The 19,053-nt window shown below is 43.6% G+C and overlaps 1 protein-coding gene across 1 annotated transcript in view; it reads left to right on the plus strand.

The window, feature by feature from the left end:
- Nucleotides 1–16,749: 16,749 nt before the first annotated feature.
- CPLX1 (complexin 1) overlaps nt 16,750–19,053 on the plus strand; it is a 102,656-nt gene continuing 100,352 nt past the window's right edge. The window contains exons 1-2 of the mRNA XM_062513931.1: nt 16,750–16,824; nt 17,176–17,278. Of these exons, the coding sequence (XP_062369915.1) occupies nt 16,750–16,824; nt 17,176–17,278 (178 nt within the window). The remainder of the gene's footprint in view (nt 16,825–17,175; nt 17,279–19,053) is intronic.

Genomic DNA, 19,053 nt, shown 5'->3' on the forward strand with positions numbered 1-19,053 from the left:
CCCTCTCTCTCTCTCCCTCTCTCTCTCCCTCTCTCTCTGCACAGCAGGTTTTGGGGAAGGTACAAACACTCACCCCTTCCAGCAGCTGGTGCCTGTGTGTGACCTGTGCTCCTATTCCAGCTGACATTGCTGGGACACGAACTCACACCGGTCACCCCAGAGCAGTTTTCAGGGTACAGACATTTCCTGCCCCAGTGGCTGGAGGCCAAAGACCCCCCTCACTCCAGCTGCTGGCACCGAGACCCCCCTCACTACCCTGAAGCCAACAGCCCTGGCCAGAGGCACCCAGTGCCCTGCTCTGACTGCAGCAGCTGCTCCCCGCTCCTCACACACTGCTCCCCCAGAGCTGGCACTGGGTCCTGGCTGCACTCAGGTGCCTGGGATAGGGAATGAGGTGGCTGAGGTGAGGTGGATGAGAGCAGGCAGGACACCCTGTGGTGATCAGGTGCAGGGCTCTGCCAGACCAAGCCCCTGAGCAGCCACAGCTCACAGGCAACAGGCCCCTTCTGTACCCTTCTGTGCCAGCCCACCTCCTTGTTCCTCCCTGCTCCCTCTTCCCTGCACATCTCTGAGGCTGGTGTACTCCCACTCCAACATCCTTATCCTTTGCATCCTTATCCTTTACATCCTTATCCTTTACAAATTTCCATGTTTTTTCTACTGGCTCTTGATAGCTCACCAGGTGGTGTGGGTGACCAGGATTTGTTTGTACAGGGGCCTCCCTTATAACTCATCAGTCTGGTTTCTGTCTCTGTATGTTCTTATTTATAGCTCCTTTGACCAGATACCTTAAGGAAACAGGGATTCTCCTTCTGCATACCCTTAGAGTATGTAGTTGAATGTTATGGGAATTACACCAATAAAATTTATTGAGATAAACCTACAGAGCATAGTATTAACTACTGGCAGAGAAAAAAAAGGTAAGTTAAAAAGTTTCTAAAGTAATTGGAGGTGAGTCATGGGACAAGTTTTTTCTGCTGTGTTAAAAAACTTACTTGTTATTTTGTATGGCAAAGCCAGATGTCTTCACTTCTACAAGTAATTTCATTTTAATTAGCTGTAAGTTCACAGCTACCAAAATCTTGGTTTAATATAGACTTTGAGAAATTAAAATTGAGGTGAGAGGTCAGCTTTATAAAACCCTGAGTAATTTCATAGTGATCAAAGCTTCATATGTTTATTCTCTACTGGCTTCATTTTTATAAGAAACGGTTCTTTTTAAACTGTCAAACTTTTTAAGAGAGGAAAAATTCCCAGAAATTTTTGCTTATTATGTAAAAGGTGATGTTTTAAATAAAAAAAAATCCTTTTCAGCTCTAGTTATTTGGATATTAAAGCTTTCCGGTGGAACAACTTATACAGAAGTTTTTTTAAATTATAGTATTAAAAAATAAGCAGGAATTGCCTTTTTGTTTTGCCTACCCTCCAGATCAGAAAACCCCAAGCAACAACAAAAAAACTCACCCAAACAAGCAAACAAACCCCCACCACAAATAATGAATGAACAAGAGGATGCATGCCCGCTTCCAGAGTTATAATCATATTGGCATCACTGGCAAGTGAAGGGATCTCTCCATGAATGGTGGGTTGGAATGGAAGATACAGGTTCTTCAGGGAGCACAGGAAGGGGACACAAGGGCAAAAAGTGACAGGACTAGAGGTAATGGCTTCAGTCTAAAGGAGAGTAGTTTTAGATTAGAGGTTAGGAAGAAGTTCTTTACTGTGAGGGTGGTGAGGCACTGTCACAGGTTGCCCAGAGAAGCTGTGGATGCCCCATCCCTGGAGAGGCTCTTGTCAAGTCCCTGGCCATGACAGGAGAGCTGAAACTAGATGATTTTTAAGGTCTTCTCCAACCCAAACCATTCTATGATGAATGAACCTATAATGCATTTTTTTGGTGGTGTTTCTCCCTGCCTGCTGCAGTTTTGAACCTGATTGAAATGCTTCTGGCTAGCCAGATGAAGCAGACCTGCATGTGGGAGACAGGAAGTTCCCTGAGAATTCTACAACAGAATTTCGGTAATATCAAGGAATTCAGCAATTCTTTTCCTACTTCCCCTGCAGTTTCTTCCTTCCCCAATAAGGGTCGGGATCTGATCCTAAGACTGGATTTAATCTTGGATGTGACAATACAGAAGTCTGTCCACAGAGCCCAAGTGTGCTACATCACATATAGCCTTAGTTGTAACTTCATCTTCAGTATTCTTGCATCAAATTCTTTCCAAACTGTCCTCCAGCCTCCCTTTAAAGCCCACAAAAAGGAACAACAGAAGCCTCTGTTTGGATTTTTTTATGGTAATTATTCTTTTACATATTATCTCTTCCTATCTTCTCACCTGGTTGCAGGAATGCATAGGTGAAAACATCACTGTAAATTCCTTGGAGGAGTGCTGGTAACGTGACAGTCTGGGAGTGCTGCCATCCTCCACCCATTCCTGACAAATTGACAGCAATGTCAGGCCTGCTTGATTTCAGCTGATAGCTGAAGGGTGTTATTTTCCTATATTGCTTTATGCACAATAAAAGATGAGCTCACACAATCTATCCAGAGCAAATAATCAATGTGCTATTTTACACTTAAAAAGAAGCACAAGAGTAAAGTAAAAAAATCCACAATCATGAAGACCCACAAGAGAAGACACAGTCTGCTCACTGCAGGAGTTCAATTCTCCAGGCTTCTGGTAGAGATTTTGTTTGAGCATAATTGCTTTTGTGAATCAGGCAATCACATGATGCAATAAGCAAAACAGTAAATCAGTTCAAGCAGAGATGTACCTTATAATTAAGCAATGCAAGTAATCAACCTAAAATGAGACCCACATGAAATTGTAGTGTCATCAAGCAATAACTCAATCACAGCTCTCAGGAAATCATGTGGAAAAGGTTGTTTAATTATTAAGCCCCTCAATTTTGAAATTCCTAATAAGACCCAGGCAGTGTTTAAATGCCCTGCCAGAAAAGAGAACTACTTTCCAGTTACTAGTTTCCCTTACTGCTGAACCTGTAGAAGACACTTTTATCTTTCCTGAAGCCCCAGGAGAATCAGTTTTCTAAGAGTGTCTGTGTCTTTACTCTGAAAACCTTTATTTTAAAAGGAGGAACACTGTGTTATTATCCTTTTTATTCCTCTCCAAAAGCTCATCTAGTCTCAGAAGCTGACAAAGGGATCCTACCATGATATTTCATAATCATTCCTAGGGAAAAAAATATCTAGGAGTCTTACCTTTTGCTCTGTGGAATCCCTTTCCACAAACAGAGCTGTTTTAGACTTCTTTGTGATCAAAGTAACTCACCTTGTAAAATTAAAAGAAAAGCTTTTGTGAAGCAAAATTTCTTTTCTGATTGAAAACATTTGTCTTATAGAAAATGGAAGCAGAAATGAGCAATAACTTTTTAAGTCATTTGGGTTTTATCTATAGCATTTTCTGCTGAAGATTTTGATTTTCAGGTGGTTTTGAGAGAAATGTGTGAGGTTTTTTTTTTTTGTTTAACATTTCTTGAACTCTGTGAAAGCTCCGTCAAAAAATAATTTGAAGGCAAAGAGGAAAAAAGTACAACTAAACTAAAGTAAGGAAATCCTTTTATAGAAACTATCATGAAGGATATTATCATCGTGTGGGTTTTATTCCAATTCTCTTTTCTAGGGCTGAGGTTTAACACCATTCTCACAAATTGCATTTATTTCCTTGGAAATTAAGTTCTCATTGGTGTTTGCTTGGTAGATGCTACTTCATTTATTTCAGTTTCTGCCTTCCATGATATTTTGAGCTACAGACCCCATGAAGTCAGAACTCTCATCTCAGCTGCATCACAGGGAGTGTCCTTTTTAGACAGCTAAATATATCACCATGACTTGAATTTTCTTCTGGGATTTGTGAATTGAATAGATGGGGTTCTCCATTCCCTCTGGACTGACATACAATGGAGAAACGTTGACCTTTACCTGCTGAATACCCATTTCGTTCTAGCCTGACAATTCAGTCCCAGAACTGTAATGAGATTTCCCAAACTTGTTTGTCTGCTAATTACATAGTTTTATCCTATGCTGGGAGTCAAAGAGGGAACTGGTCACCAGTTAACAATGACATTTCTACTGTTTTTCTGTCCCAAAGTGACCTGACCTGTCCCACTTATCTTCTCCTTGGGTCTTTAGGAAACCTACACAATATCATTCTGTACCTTTCCATTAATATATGCTGTAGGAGACAAATGCAATGAAACCTGGTGCAAGACCTTTTGGGAGAGTGAGGTACTATTTTCAGAGTGTCTCTAAGTAGGTTAAAACTTGGAACTTACACTTTCATATCCAGTCACCAGCAGCGAGATGAGTGTGCCCAGCTGCTCCAACTAAGATGAGTGATGTGTGACACAGAGGACAATGGATGCTTACTCCTGAGTCTCCACTGTGTCTCCTGGGTTTTTTGTGGTAGGTTCTTGGATTAACTGGTTTTCATACACTTCAGGAATCCTCAGCTATTTTACGTTAACACTTACTCAAACCTTCATTAACAAGATAAGCCCATTGTCCTAATTTCCTGATTTTTAGACAATTTTAAGCGTGCAGTGTGTGTTATTGTGGAGATAGGAGGAAAGGAGTCAGCATAGGATACACTGTAAGTGTGTTGCCATCTTTCCTTAAGAAAGGTGTCAGTGACAGGTCATGCATGGGCTGTGACCTTATGAAAGGTCACACTAGTTTTCTGGGGTTAATTCAAAAACACCAGTTTGCCAGTGGTTAGAAGCTGGATTGTTATTTCCTAGGTCCTTGGTTACCAATAAAATTTGTTCATATAAAACCTCCTCTGCTGTTTCTTGGGTACATGCACATACACAAGTGTGTACACACACATTTTTAATTGTTAATCTTTCAAACCAATTGTTCTCTTTCTGTTAAAAATCTTTTTAGAATGGCCTCAAAACTGGTACTTCACCATTGAAGCCAGTGATTTTTTTCAGACCTTCAACCTTATTCACCTCCAAAAATACAGCATACTGTCAGGATCTGAGAGTCAGAGGACTCCTTTTTAAAGACACTGGTAGCACAGAAATTAATTATTTTTATTCTTTTGACTAGGAAAAATCTAAGCTTTTGTAAGGATTAAGCTATCTGAGAAGGAGCTAGTTCTGATCTGCAAATCATTCCCACCACCATGTCACCACCTTAACAGATACTGGCTCTCTCATCATCCTTTTCTGTAGTCACTGGGAAGTGAGATCAACTCCTTAGGGATAAGTGGTCTTCCCTGGGTATCCACACACTTCTGACAGGAGAGATATCTAGCCATATCAGTTGTACTAGCCAATGTATGAACATGGTTCTGTCTAGGCAAGATTTCCCTTGTGATTCTAGCCAAAATCCAGTGTATAGCTCTGGTCTGGCCTTACTTGGGCAATGGAATCCCACTTATTCCTTGATGTCTCTGTTCAGGAAAATATTCCATCCATGCATGATCAGTATTTTGGTGTCATCTCTGCATAAACAAACTCCTAAGTGGATCATGTGGGATTGACACCTTGTCTAGTGCTACAATATTAAAAATCACACTTCTCATTTTGAAAGTGAAAGGGCACTTCCAGAGAAACCTGGTTGTGTGCTTGGAAACGTGGCTTTGATTGTTCCTGTCTCCATCACTTAGTGAGTTGGGATAGATCTTCTTCTGGATACAATGCTGCTCTTCTCATGGGTCAAACTTCTTTCATGCCCTCCTTCAGTAAGGATCTCAACACTTCTTCTTGACCTTGCTGATGAATTTCAGGTATTTCTATTTGTGGTATGATGCAGTATTGTTAATATTGGACCTGCTGGTTTGTATTAGGAGCAAGAGCCACCTGTACACTCATTTCCAGACACTTGTGTTCCAATTCTGCTCTGCAGAAAGGTGAAAACTTTCTTGTTTTGCTTACTTTTCTCCTAATGGTGTAAGACTATCCTCATGGGTATATCTTTATAAGGAGTAAAAGAAATACATGTGCAATAAATTTTCAATAAATGAGTAGGACATTTTGAAATCCATGCACAGGCAGCAGACTTTTAGTAGCCTCCCAGAGTTCAATTTCTAGTTTTTATTTAATTTTCTAGCAATAACACAGTCTCATATGGCATGGAGGAAAAGGCAAGTGTATATTCATTTAAAGTTAGCTTATAAAGTAATTTTGTGACAGAGGTAGCTCCAAGGAAAAAAAAAAGTGTGGAGAAGATTAATTCAGTTAAGTCTCTCACCATTTCAAATTGAAGGGGAAAGAAACCTAAACATGCACCAATTTAATATAACGTCAATTCCTTGAAAACTCTCCTGAGTAGATTCTTTATTTCCTAGTAGAGATTCTTACTACAATTAGTCTCTCATGAAGACTTAATAGAATTTAATTCTCCTGTAACAAGCCAATAATTTCCATGAAATTAATAAAAAACTAACAATATGAGACTTTTACTCCTGTGTTACTTGAGGTTGAAACTTGCTGATGGATTAGAAAGTCATGGAATGGATAGACAATACCAAATTAATGTGCAGGTGGGTTATATATTCCTGGTTTCCATGTTAAATAACTTTGGTTCTCTCATATTCTTTTGGGGTTTAAATCTGTTTTTCAGGCAGATTGCTAAAATATGTGCTTAACCACAGAGCCCTAAACCATTAATTGAGTGTTTTTCACTAATCTACTGTGATACCTAGACAGGGAACTCTCTGAAGTGTGAGGTTTAGTCCAAAGTATAATTGTGGTAGAGACTGAGTGGGAGCAAAAGAAATGATGATTTCTAGAGGAAAGCCCAGCAGGGAATTTGCCACCATTCACAGGCAGCTCGGAAACCTGAGAAATAACACAAATGGAATAGAAAAACAAAGTTGTCTGTGCGTTTGCTGAAGTTGACTTTGAGAACACAAATGGGCCAACCCTGAAGCAACATCAACCAGGCCTCCCCCATGGAGCTCCCCCAGCCCTGGCACCCCGTGCCAGACAGTCTCAGAAAGTGGGAAAATGTCCTCACTCTTACTCACTGTTACTGGCACATCAAGAGGGAGCTTGGACAGAGGTATTCAGGTTTATGTGCAAGAATAGTGACCTGCCTTCTTTGTGCACATCATCTGGCTGATAAATGCTGTCATTTGAAGATTAAATATTACAAAAGGAATTTAGGTGAGAAATGGCATGTAGCTAATTAGCAAAAAGCAATGTGAAATTTAAATGGAGATAAGTATGCATGGAACAATGTTTGTATTTCACAGATATTCACATATGTTTATGATAAGTATTCAAGTTAATCCTGAAATGCTTTGACTGTCAACACAGGACATTTTCCCCTTCAGATTTGCATTTCCCAAAGATTCTCCAAACACAGTGAATTTTCTCATTTACTCTGTTACTAATTTTTAGCCAAGACTGATTTTACAGTCCTGTATAAAAGTTAAATTGACAGATCATGTTTAAAATCACATAATTTCTATTAAGGGAAACTCATCATATGAGATGTTCAAGCTTAGAAGAACTAATTTCGATTCAGCACACATGCACTAATGGAAGTGTCTAACTCTAGTTATTTCAGACTATTAAACTTAACTCTCTAATGCTTTAGCTTAAATCTAAATCTGTGTTTTGGCCATACTTGTCTAATACTCATCATATTTAGTTGTAAGAACTTTATTAAGGCTACTATTAAGGCTACTGATTTCTACTGGCCAGTAGTCAGTGACCCATTTTATGACTCTTTCATATGGTCACAGCTGATGTGTTCCACTGATGTTTTATAGCATAGTTAACTCTTCTCCTTTTTATTATGGGTTTCACTTGCATGAACTGGACATGGGGAGGATATAAAAATTAAAAGAAGAAAACAATAAGCTATTTTTTAATCAGTTCTAGCTATAAGAATTATTACAGGGTTAGACTAAATCCTTGGAGTCTGACTAGTTGTTATAGCCCCTGAAGACAGTGGGATAATAATGAAGGGCTATTAGATGTGGGGCAAAAAATATGCCAGTGGGAGAAGAATCAATAAAAGATGCAACATTTTTCTCCACAGCATTGATTTGAACAAAAAAGAGAGTACTTGCAGCCAGAGAGATGAAATGCAAAGCTACAGTATTGTCAGAAAGCTGTGCTAGTTGCTGAAGAGAGGAAGTTTTAAAAAAATACCAGGAGGAAAAAAGATTATGGGGACTATGACATATATGATCAACTGGCAGTGCAAGAATGAAGCAGAAAAAGGGATGGTAGTGTATGTCCATGGAGCCCCATGGAGAGAAGCTGATGAAAGAACAGTGTGATGTATTAGGTTGTGGATGTCCTGTTAAATGGGCTCCCTCACTGCATTGTATTCCTTGTGTTTCATTGTGCAATGCAAGGGGATAGAATCTCCAACATTGCTACCTGCATGTAACCTTGATCCCACAACACTGTGGCGCTGTTGATTAACTGACACTGAATGGATCAGTAGAAGAAATATCGTGCCAGTAAATGCAGGGAACAAGCTGGCTGGATGCTTTTACTTATATGACATTACAAGTTACTTTTTACAGTTCCACTGAGGTAAAAAAACAAAAAAAAACAACAAAAAAAAAAACAGACAAAAAAAAAAACAAAAAAACCAAAACCAACAAACACATTCTGAGGAGACATATATGTCTATTTCTTGTGGATGACACAGATTTATTTTCAAGTACTGCTATTCCCTTCGTCTCATTTAGCAAATACACTCTACTTAGGAAATTACTCCGTATATGTTTAGATTTCTTATCAAAGTGAGGCAGTGAAGATCAAGTTCAAAACTGAAATAGGAAGGTATGAAGACTCTTGAGTTTTCAGATTGAATCTAACCACCATGGTCTCTTCAGAAACATCCGAGTCTAATGAGCATAATACTGTAACAGCCTAATTTGACAGCATCTGCATCACACCTAAGAGTAATTGCTCTACAAGTATTTGAAATATCTAAAGATAAGCACTGTAGTGGTTTCTCTGCCCAACTACAGTGGAGAAGAATGAGTAAATAGGGTTTTTTTGGTGGGTGCCTGGTTTTGGTCTATGTCAAACCATTACAATTTTGGTGGAGAATGCAGCAGTCAGTTCCAGGTGTACTGCATGCCCCAGGTGAAGGCAAACTGAGGCCTGCACTCTGCTGCCAGAGGAATGGAGAAAAATGCATTGGCAATGTCAATGGTGGCGTACCACTTTGCTGCCTTGGACTCCAGCTCGTACTGGAGTTCCAGCATGTCCAGCACGGCAGCGCTCAGCGGTGGAGTCACTTCATTCAATGCACGATAGTCCACAGTCAATCTCCATTCTCCGTCAGACTTGCACACAGGCCAGATGGGGCTGTTGAAGGGTGGGTGGGTTTTGCTGACCACCCCTTGGCCCTCCAGCTCACGGATCATCTTGTGGATGGGGATCACGGCATCTCGATTTGTCCTGTACTGCTGGTGGTGCACTGTCGAGGTGGCAATTGGCACTTGCTGCTCCTTCACCTTCAGGAGTCCCACTACAGATGGGCTCTCTGACAGTCCAAGCAAGGTGTTCAATTGCTTAATGTTTTCTGCCACTACAGCAGCTATTGCAAAAGCCCACCTGAGTCCCTTTGGGTCTTTGGAATAGCCATTCCTGAGGAAGTCTATGCCTAGAATACACGGTGCCTCTGGGCCAGTCACAATTGGATGCTTCTGCCACTCCTTCCCAGTCAGGCTCACCTCAGCCTCCAGCAAAGTCAATTCCTGTGATTCCTCCGTCACTCCAGCAATAGAAACAGGCTCTTCCCCAACATGTTCTGATGCTATTAGGGTGCACTGTGAACCAGTATCAACTAATGCCTCATATTCCTGTGGCTCTGATGGGCCAGGCCATTGGATCCATACCGTCCCAAAGACCTGGTTTCCCTTGCCTCTCCCTGCCAGCTAGAGGCAGGGCCTTTCTAGACTTGGATATCATTCAAAACTAGAGCTACTTCTCTTCTGGTTGAACACCCTCTCTCTGAGTTTTCCATTAGATCACAGTTTTCAGCATCCACATGCTTCAGTATGAGCACCTTTTCTCATGGGCTGCAGGTGAATTCTGCATCCTTTCACGCATTTCATGAATTACAGGGTTATATTACAGTCCTCACCATGGCTTGCAAAACAACCTGAGCTCCAACTGAGCACCTTTGGAGGAGGTTTAGAGCAACTCGTCCTTCTCTCCCTCCCTCCTTTTCACCCACCTTAGCATTTCCACATTGCTCTCACATGTCTTCACCTTTCCCTTTTCTCTGACTCAGGAGAGAATTGGTGTTCCTAGGTTTGTTTGTTCTCTAGTTCTATCAATTGACAGGTTCTCACAGGGTTTCACAGCACTGAAAGGTTGATCTCTCCTGGGCTCCGCATTGGAGAATTGCTCTCCGTGCCCCCTGTGACATCGGGGCCGCTCAGCGCCTCCGTCCATGTAGGACACCAGAAAGGAGAAGTTGCTGCTGCCATCCCTGCCCTTCTGTTCACAGCACAGGAGGAAGGGCAGGCTGAAAGTGGCCAGGCAGGCAGAGTTCACTGTGGACTGTGCCGAGATGGCTGCTGCCGCACGGTTGCGCTGTGATGGCCCTGCCAGCCACCTCCACACCCCTTGGAAGAAGAATGAGAGCGTGCACCCAGGACTTTTTTATTAACTTCTCTAATTGGGCTAGTAATATGTCCATTTTCAGAGCCTTCATGGATTAGCTCTGCTAGACATAGTAGAAACTTTGAGCAGTTCAATCTTCTTTTTTTCCCTAGAAGTCACCTCTGTGGCTCCTCCAACCCCCCACAGAAAATCAGGCTGTGTTAAACTAACACAAGCACACATTCAATTCATGCTTAACGAAAAGTTTAAAATGTTAAACAATTAAATTTGTTGTTATGGTTCAGAGATTGACATTTTGAGGTGAGGACCTTCCATCCAAGTCGAGGTGAGAACTCGAGACTACTCTTTTAACTTAGGAAAAGAATGACAAGCCATAGCATCTGACACCAAGCTATATCATCTCAGCCAAGTATGCTGTTTCCCTGTGATCTTTTTGTTTCCCAAGACATAGAGTTAAAAAAAAAAAGGAGAGGCACTGAATTGCCTGAGAAAATAGAAATTCTGTTGTAAAGTGTGTTTGACATTTTGAATCTTGCTTGCACTTTAAATTGCAACAAAGAGGAAAAGTGTGACCTCTTTTTCCCCCTCCATGACAAAAGAATTCTGAAAAAAATCTGATTTACTCTGTTATGATTTTGTTTATTTTCATACAGACATGTATTGCTTGAAGCAAAGAGTCAAGACAAAGTTATTGGTCATCATAAGAAAGGTGCAGCACTTTTGATACATCAAAGTAGAATGTTTCAACAGCATCAAATATAGAACAGAATTTTTTTTAACCTTCTTCACTTCTAAACTCATGTATAAGCTGACACATCACAGAATGCTCTGGATGACTTATTCACTGGTGGAAAAATTCCTGCCAAAAGTGCTTGAAATAATAATCTCACGACAAAAACTTGATATGCTTTGGATAGAGGCATCTTTACTTAATCACTGCAGTGATAAAGATGGATTCTTGGCTTTATGGACAACTTCTGTCTGCCAAAGAAGCCTAGTAAAGTAGAACTGTAAGTCCTGGAGATAAGAGCTGCAGGGTATTTACCTGATCATGCCTATCCGCAGGAATCAGAGTCCTGCTGAGAAGGGACTCTCAATCAGTCTGGTAAGGCAAGAGTTTATCCAGAGAACAGGAAACAAAGAAAAGAATGGAAATACAGGGACTAGGGGAGTAGGAAAGGTAGAATACAAACAAGAAGTTGTCAGCTTAGGAGCTAGAGGCTGTAAAAAGTAGCCTACAAAGGGGGTATTACTAAATAGGCTGGGGCATCTGTGCTCATTTTCATTTAAGATATATATATATATATATATATATATATATATATATATATAAATACATAATTTTCTTTCTTGTTTTCACATGTCATTGAGACAGAACAATCAATAGATGTTTGTTTCAGTTTTTCTAAGGGTGGGCAGCTAAAATTTCGTATCATGATAGCTGAAGCAAATGCTCAACTAGAAAGTTCATCTTCAAGAAATCTCAAAGGACCAGAGCTTCAGAGCTATCAGAAATGTCTGAGAAATCCTTTTATAGTTTTGGCTTAAGGGAAACACACACTTCTTAAAAAGAATATTATGTTGTTTTGTGGGTTTTTTTCATATTTGATTGGAAAATAAAGACCTTACTTAAAACCTGCCATAAGTTGAATAGAAAAACAAGAAACAAAGCAATACTTTTCAAGAGGCAAAAATTGCTTGAATTCTGAAATGTTTTGACAGCCAGAATTGTCAGTTGAAGAGAAAATGAAACATACAGTAGATTTTTGTTCAGTGAACTAAACCTTTGAAAGGATTGCAACTGATGTACACAAACTACCCATAGCAAGTACTTGACTCCTCTGTCTCAGTAGCTACACTGATAAAAAGCTAATCATCTTGCTCCTGTGAAGGTCTTGCTGGCAGTCAACTGAATTGTTACAATAGCGAGAGCTCAGTTACAATACTGAGAGCTCATAATAAGATGGGGGGGGGGGGGGGGGGGGAATAAGAAAGGGAAGAAGAAACAAAGTATGTTCATTGTGGGCAGCTGCTTAAGTATTTTCCATAACCTTTTCACTTTGTTTGTGAGCTTTCTTGTTAATATCATTTTCAAATAGTATTGGTTTCAGTTTAGTAGTCAAACACCATATGGAATTGAATAATCAAACATTGCATTTTAAGATGTTGAAATGAAACATCCTGACTAATTTAGTTGTTTTTTTTTTTTCTTCTGAAAACAGACCTTTCCTTCTTTTTGGAGATACAAATACACATTTTTCTATGGAAAATGTCACCAAACCAAATTATTGGCTTATTCCACTTCTTACATGGATATCAATAAGCACAGATTCCCAGCTGGTGGCCAAGAAAGGAATCTGAGTTCCATGTAAAAAACTCCATGGAGATCTTTGCTCAGTTTTCAGTGCTCTTCATCTGCACCAAGCAAGGTCACAAAGTGGATTCCTACTGTTCTGGTTCTGCAAGGAAGAACAAGCCCTATTTCCGCAATCAGGAGCAGGCATATGTCAGCCACCCAGCGCAAACCAGACAAAAATCTGGCATTTGTGGAAGTTCTCCTCTGTCCATGGTGCTGGGATAGATCCTGTTCACAGATACAAGTCTCTATTCCTCACTCTGGTGAGAAAACACTGCTGTTTCTGAGATTTGTTACTGTCCAGTAAATGTTATAAAATTGCATTACTGCCAGATTCATACTCATAAATTATTATTAACCTAGGATATTGTTATATGCCATCAGAAAGAAGATGCATGTGGCATTGCTCTTACCATTACCATGACTGCAGGAGCTGTTATTTCTCTTGCAGCAGACATCACATATGGCAGGTAAATCACCTAATAGATCCCCATGAGTCCATCTTTCCAGCTGGGTTTCTCACCAAATTGAGTAAAGGTTCTGCCTCCAAGGTAAAATACTTTTATCAGAAGCTTTTCTGAGACTATGAATAGACACATATCTATAGACTACATAATCTCTTTCGACTGTGTCCTTTCTTGCCTCTGTGCCTGATCCTCATGTGGTGGGGAGTGTACTAGTGGAAACCTTCCTGACTGAATAGTCAGGGTGTCACCTGGACAGGAGGCACCCATGTCAGGCTCACAAGCAATTGGATTTCTGTCTGGAAGGTACATCCTGTGGGAGTTATTTGGAAGCTGGTGCTTGAGGCAGGGTAGAGATGCTGAAGCTGGTACTAGGAGTATCTTGGTGGAGTTTGTGATTTGATGTTGATGTGCCTTGTTCTCCTGAAGACAAAGGAACTGTGATGTAGCTGGTGCTAAGAGCTATGTTTTACTGTCTCGTGTGTCATGATTTTCTGTGTCAGCTGTGTAATCTGGAAAATATGGGTGCATTTTGGAAACAGAACCACGGGTGCATGAGCCTTAGAGAGTCAGCTGGCTCTGGAAACACACCAGCAGTTCTAAACAGGTCAACAAGAAGCTCAAGGATCTCTCACGGTCTTCTGGATGTCCTTATTGTTTTGTCTGGCTTCTGAAGTCTCTATGGATGACATCATTCTTCTCTGCACAGAAGGGAGGACATTCATTATTGCAAAGCTTGTAAAGGAGCCTATGAACAGGAGCAATGACATTTCTCAGCAACCCCAGCTGGCTGTGCTGACCCTTGGCTGCTACAGAAGTTCCTTGATGAAGCATGGTCCAGGATTCCCAAAATAGGAAGAAGATGATTTTAGGTAATTGGGTGTTTGAACTATTAGCACACTCTTATCTGATCCTTCTGTTTGAGGGCATTTGAACTGTTCCTTTCCAGACTCTGGGATGTAAGAGCAAGGTGTGCATATGGAGGTTTAGTGTGGGGTGGGGACACTGTCCTTCCCTCTAAGAGCAATCATATTATGAAAAAGGAATGTGAGGTGTGATATGACAGAACCAAACTAAAACTCTGCTCAAAGTCATATAGGCACCTGGGGAGGCAACATAGAACTGGAAATACTGTGTTAACAGCACAGAAACCCAGGCACACAGCTCCAGCAGGCTCCTAGGTTTATTGCTTGAGCACAGCTGACACACTCCTATGTTATGTATGAAAAAGCATCAAAACCACTGCATCATGTCTTTTAAACAGTAATTTCTGGGGTGAGTTAAAGTTTAAAACAAGGGTTTCCCACCCCATCAAGGTATTATTTTTTCCTTTCTGAGACTTGGTAGAAGTGCAGCACACGCTTATCCAGGTGAGTTTCTTAGACTAACACTAGTGTCAGCTGCAAAAGCGTTTTTCTGGGAGCCTACAGAATAGAACGGAACAGCATAAGGAGAAGGGACCTAAAAAGACCATATAGTCCAATTGTCTCATCATTTCAGGATGAGAGAAAATTAAAACATGTTATAAAGGACACTGTCCAAATGCCTTTGGAACAATGACAGGCATGGAGTGTCAAAGCAGATCCCAGTGGCAGAGGCTGCCCTGAGTGTAGAAACATGCACTCCCGCATCTGCGGCTGGTATCTTTACAGACTGCGGATCCCCGATGGTCGGCATCGCTGCCCCGGGTGGGACTTCCCTTCATGCCTGCTGGATCTGCATGGCTTTCCGCGGTGCCAGGTGCGGCCCGGGCGTCCTTCCTGACCTTCAGACGACGTGGCCCACAGGCCATGCCTGCTTCTTCCCGGGAGGCGCCGCTGCTCCCCATCCCCGGGCTCCCACTACTGCCGGCAGCATTCCGCTCTAGCCCCCTCCTACCTTTTAGACCCACACAGGTTACTTTGGGGGTTGCTGTCCCACCTCTCCTGTTGGCGACAAAAGGGCGGATCAGCAGCAGAACTCGTCTCCTCCCCACCCAGCCCCAAGCCGGCTGTAGGCATCCCTAAAGGTGGGCGCCGGTGCTCTGGAGTGGATATTGCTCTGCTTTGCCACGCAGCGCTCGCACCGTACACATCTCCTTCCTTCTCACCTTCAGATGCCGTCCCGAGTCCGGGCTGGACAACACATCACTGCACTCGCGTCCTTCAGCGGCAGTCGCGGGGAGACGACTTTCCTCTTTTCCCCCATCCCGGCCCCCACCCCCCGCCCCTCGTCTGGACAACGAGAGCACAGAGACGAGCAGCCGGCGATTCTTCTCCGGCCACAGTTAATCCGAGGCGAAGCGAGAGGGAGGAGAAGACTGTGCTCCCTCCCTGTCTTCTTCCTTGCCTCTCCAACTCGTTCCAGGACCTAGGGAATGAGAGGGGATCTCCAGGAAGGACTAAGAACAGAGAATGCAGAACGCTCTCCCACACCCTCCCCCTTTTGCAGGAAGCCGTGGTTGCAGAGATTTCCCCTGGCACACACACAGACTCCCGAAGAGAGGCAAGGAAGCAATTGCAAAATGCAACAGCGGGCTGACAGCCGCCTCTCCTTGCCCCCACGGCAGAGCACAAGGACACCTGGCTGCTGGAGACATCTGGGGCTGGGGTGGGGGACAGGCATGCAGACACACGCACCGCTCCGCGGGGCTCGGGGAGCGCTGCCGGCCTGCTCGGCGGAGAGCACCGAGGGGCGAGGGCGGCGCAGGGGAGGGGCGGGGGAGCAGGAGGCAGGGGGAGGGAGAGTCCAGCTCCCGCAACGAGGGGAGGAGGAAGGAGGGACCGTGTCGGTGGGATGGTCCGGAAATGCTGTGATAAAAAGAGGGGCGCGGGGGAAAAGTAGGGAGAAGCTCTGGACTCATTCCTTCTCCCCCACTCCGCACCCGCAACTTCCCCGGCAACCCTCGGGCACACGGGCGCCGGCCCGGAGGAGAGGAGCGGAGCCGCAGGAGCCGGCACCTGCCCCGGCCCGTCTCAGCACAGCGCCTGTCGCCGAGAGAGGTATCGGCACCGGGGCGGGCGGGCCGTGCCGAGCCGGGAAGGGCAGCGAGGAGAGGCGGGGTGCGGGCACACAGAGACGGGGACGGCTCTCGTCCCTCCTGCTGGCACGGCTGTGACCCGGTGCCGAAGCCGGGCGGGGAGTGGGATGCAGCAGCTGGAGCTGTGCTGCCCCTGGGGCCGGCCGGTCTCAACCTTGAGCCGTCCCGGCTTACCCTGAAGAGGTGCAGCCCTCGCTGTCATTGCGCTGGGGGCTTCCCGAGGGGTTCTGGTGGGAGACTTTCCATCCCGCCACTCGGACCGCATCCGCATCCTTATCGCCCGGCATCCCCGGCTTGTTCTCCCGGGCACTTGCAGGGCGCTTCACCTTCAAATGCCCCCTCGGCGGTCCCGGGCGGAGCTGCCACCTCGGAGCAAACCCTCTGAAAACCGAGAGGGCGAGAAGCAGGCGGGGAAATGAGAAAGTTCAAAGGTTTAACCCCTTCCTGCCCGTCTGCAGGAGAAAAGCCACGAAAGGGCACCGCATTACTCCTCTGCACTTGCTCCCGGGCACTTGCCCAGTCTGGGGGACCCACCGTGTATCCCTGACTCCTCCCAGCGCTGATGGCTTGCCAGCATGAAGCTCTGTTCCTCGGGTGCCTTGTCGTGCAAAGCAGGGTCTGAAGGGATGGAGGGCTGGAAACTTGTCTGCACACAGACAAAGGGAGGAAGGCTGTGGGGAGAGATCTGAGGAAGACCAGGCATTAGCCTTTTCTTCTCCTAGAGACACTATTCCTCTATTGATTGTGCCTCTTTGCAGGCTGCCTTCCAAGGATTCCAGGTCTCTGTGCATGTGAGGTGTGAAGGTGGGCAGGACCCCAAAGAACAAATCATGGATTTTGTTATGAAACAAGCTCTAGGAGGTAAGTGTGATTGGCACACAAGGGGCCTTGAATCCCTCCTACCCCTTTGCACCCAGAAAGAGAGGGGATGATCTACTATGGTAGGGTCTGCACCCCTAATAGCTTATTGAGGACTTGGAAGAGCATGCCTGTCACTGATTCATGATCACTCCACTCCAGAGTGGAGTGTTTGAAGAGTCTGAGCAGGAGAGGGCAGCACCAAGCAGAGACCAAAGCCCCATGTCAGAGAAAAGACCTCCCACACAAGGTGAGCTGGCCCTGGGTTATGCCTAATTGGCACCCTACCAACTGGATATATATCCTGCTGTGCAGTATGCAGGTCTTGATTTGCTTCATGCCATGACACAAAGGCAGGGATAATAAAGGACAAAATCTGGTTTAGGCAGAGTAAGCCCAAAGAAAGAGTGACATTTTGTCTGTGTGTCTAAGCCTTCTTTCATCTTTGCCCCAAAGATTGGCCAAATCCTGAGCAAAAATGGCCAGTGCAGAATTTTTTTTGTCCCTGGTATTTTGAGAGTTATTTTTAATAAGAACACTGCCACAGTAAGGGTGGAAATGATAATAAAGTATTCCGACACACTTTACCTGGTTTTGTGGCCAATCGTCTGTATGTTTCTGTATATTAGCTTATGTGTGTGAGGAAGTGTTTTAACCTAATGATGAGAAATAGAAAAAGTAGGGATATGTGTAGGAGAAGTTGAAAACACTGAACAAATACTTGGGAATAACTTCTGACACAGTTACTTTCTAGGCTGCTTGACCTGGACATTTGGTCTAAGCAATGGTCTATGCATCACTGAGGTGATGCTGAATGCTGTTGGGAACTGAAATATTGGCCTCAGGGGATGTTGATCATTCTCCCTTGTACTCTATCTCATGTGTGCATTTAAAAAAATTTTTTTTTTGAAGAAACTGGAGAATCATGGGGCTGCGTGAATGTTTAATGTGTGGTGATATGGATGTCATATACAACTCCAACATTTACTTCAGGATTCTCACTCATGGCAAGGAAACAATGTTTTCATCTCTGAAAGTGGTGGTGTTTTTTACCACAGGAGCAAAATTGCCACAGTTAAGAACAGAGCAGACAACCCAAGTTTTAGTTGGGGGTATTTTGAATAGGGAGATCAAACTGGAGAAGGAAGAGACTAATTTGATTGTATGAAATAACAAGGTATGAAGACATCTATGTGAGAAAGTAATAGTTTGTGTGGTAGCAATGCAATGTTTCATTTCACTCTTCAGTGCCTGTGTTGAAGGAGAATTAGTGTTAAGATGTGCAAGCTTTGCACTGTTTGCTTAGTGCAAGGTTGCTTTCACAGAAATGGACTAATGTACCTTCAAAGTGGCAATACAGCCTCTACAGCTGGAGATCCATGAAACCAGTAAAGGGAAATAACTGCTAAGAGACTGCAGTTGAAGGTGGGGGGAGGAGGGCTGCAGCAAAGGGATAACATCTATGATGCCTGCTTTTTTCTGCACCTTGGTGACTTAACATGAGTTGGAAGCAGTGTTTGCCTGTACTTAACAACATCCACCCTGGACAGACCTTCATTCTAACATGATGTTGCATGCCAAGGTCAGGATTTGCATGATAATAGGACTTTCTGAGAAGGTTAATTCAAAAAGCATGTTTTTGTGAAGTCTGAGCTCCTGATGTCTGTCAAGATGCTGTCCAGGGCACCAGTTCTTCTGCCAGATGACTTAATGTGTCTGGAACTTACTCACTTACTCAATAAAGGAGAAGTCTATGCAGAATGGTAAAATCCAGGAAA

The sequence above is a fragment of the Cinclus cinclus genome, chromosome Z (assembly GCF_963662255.1).
Source record: "Cinclus cinclus chromosome Z, bCinCin1.1, whole genome shotgun sequence".
NCBI classification, from domain to species: domain Eukaryota; kingdom Metazoa; phylum Chordata; class Aves; order Passeriformes; family Cinclidae; genus Cinclus; species Cinclus cinclus.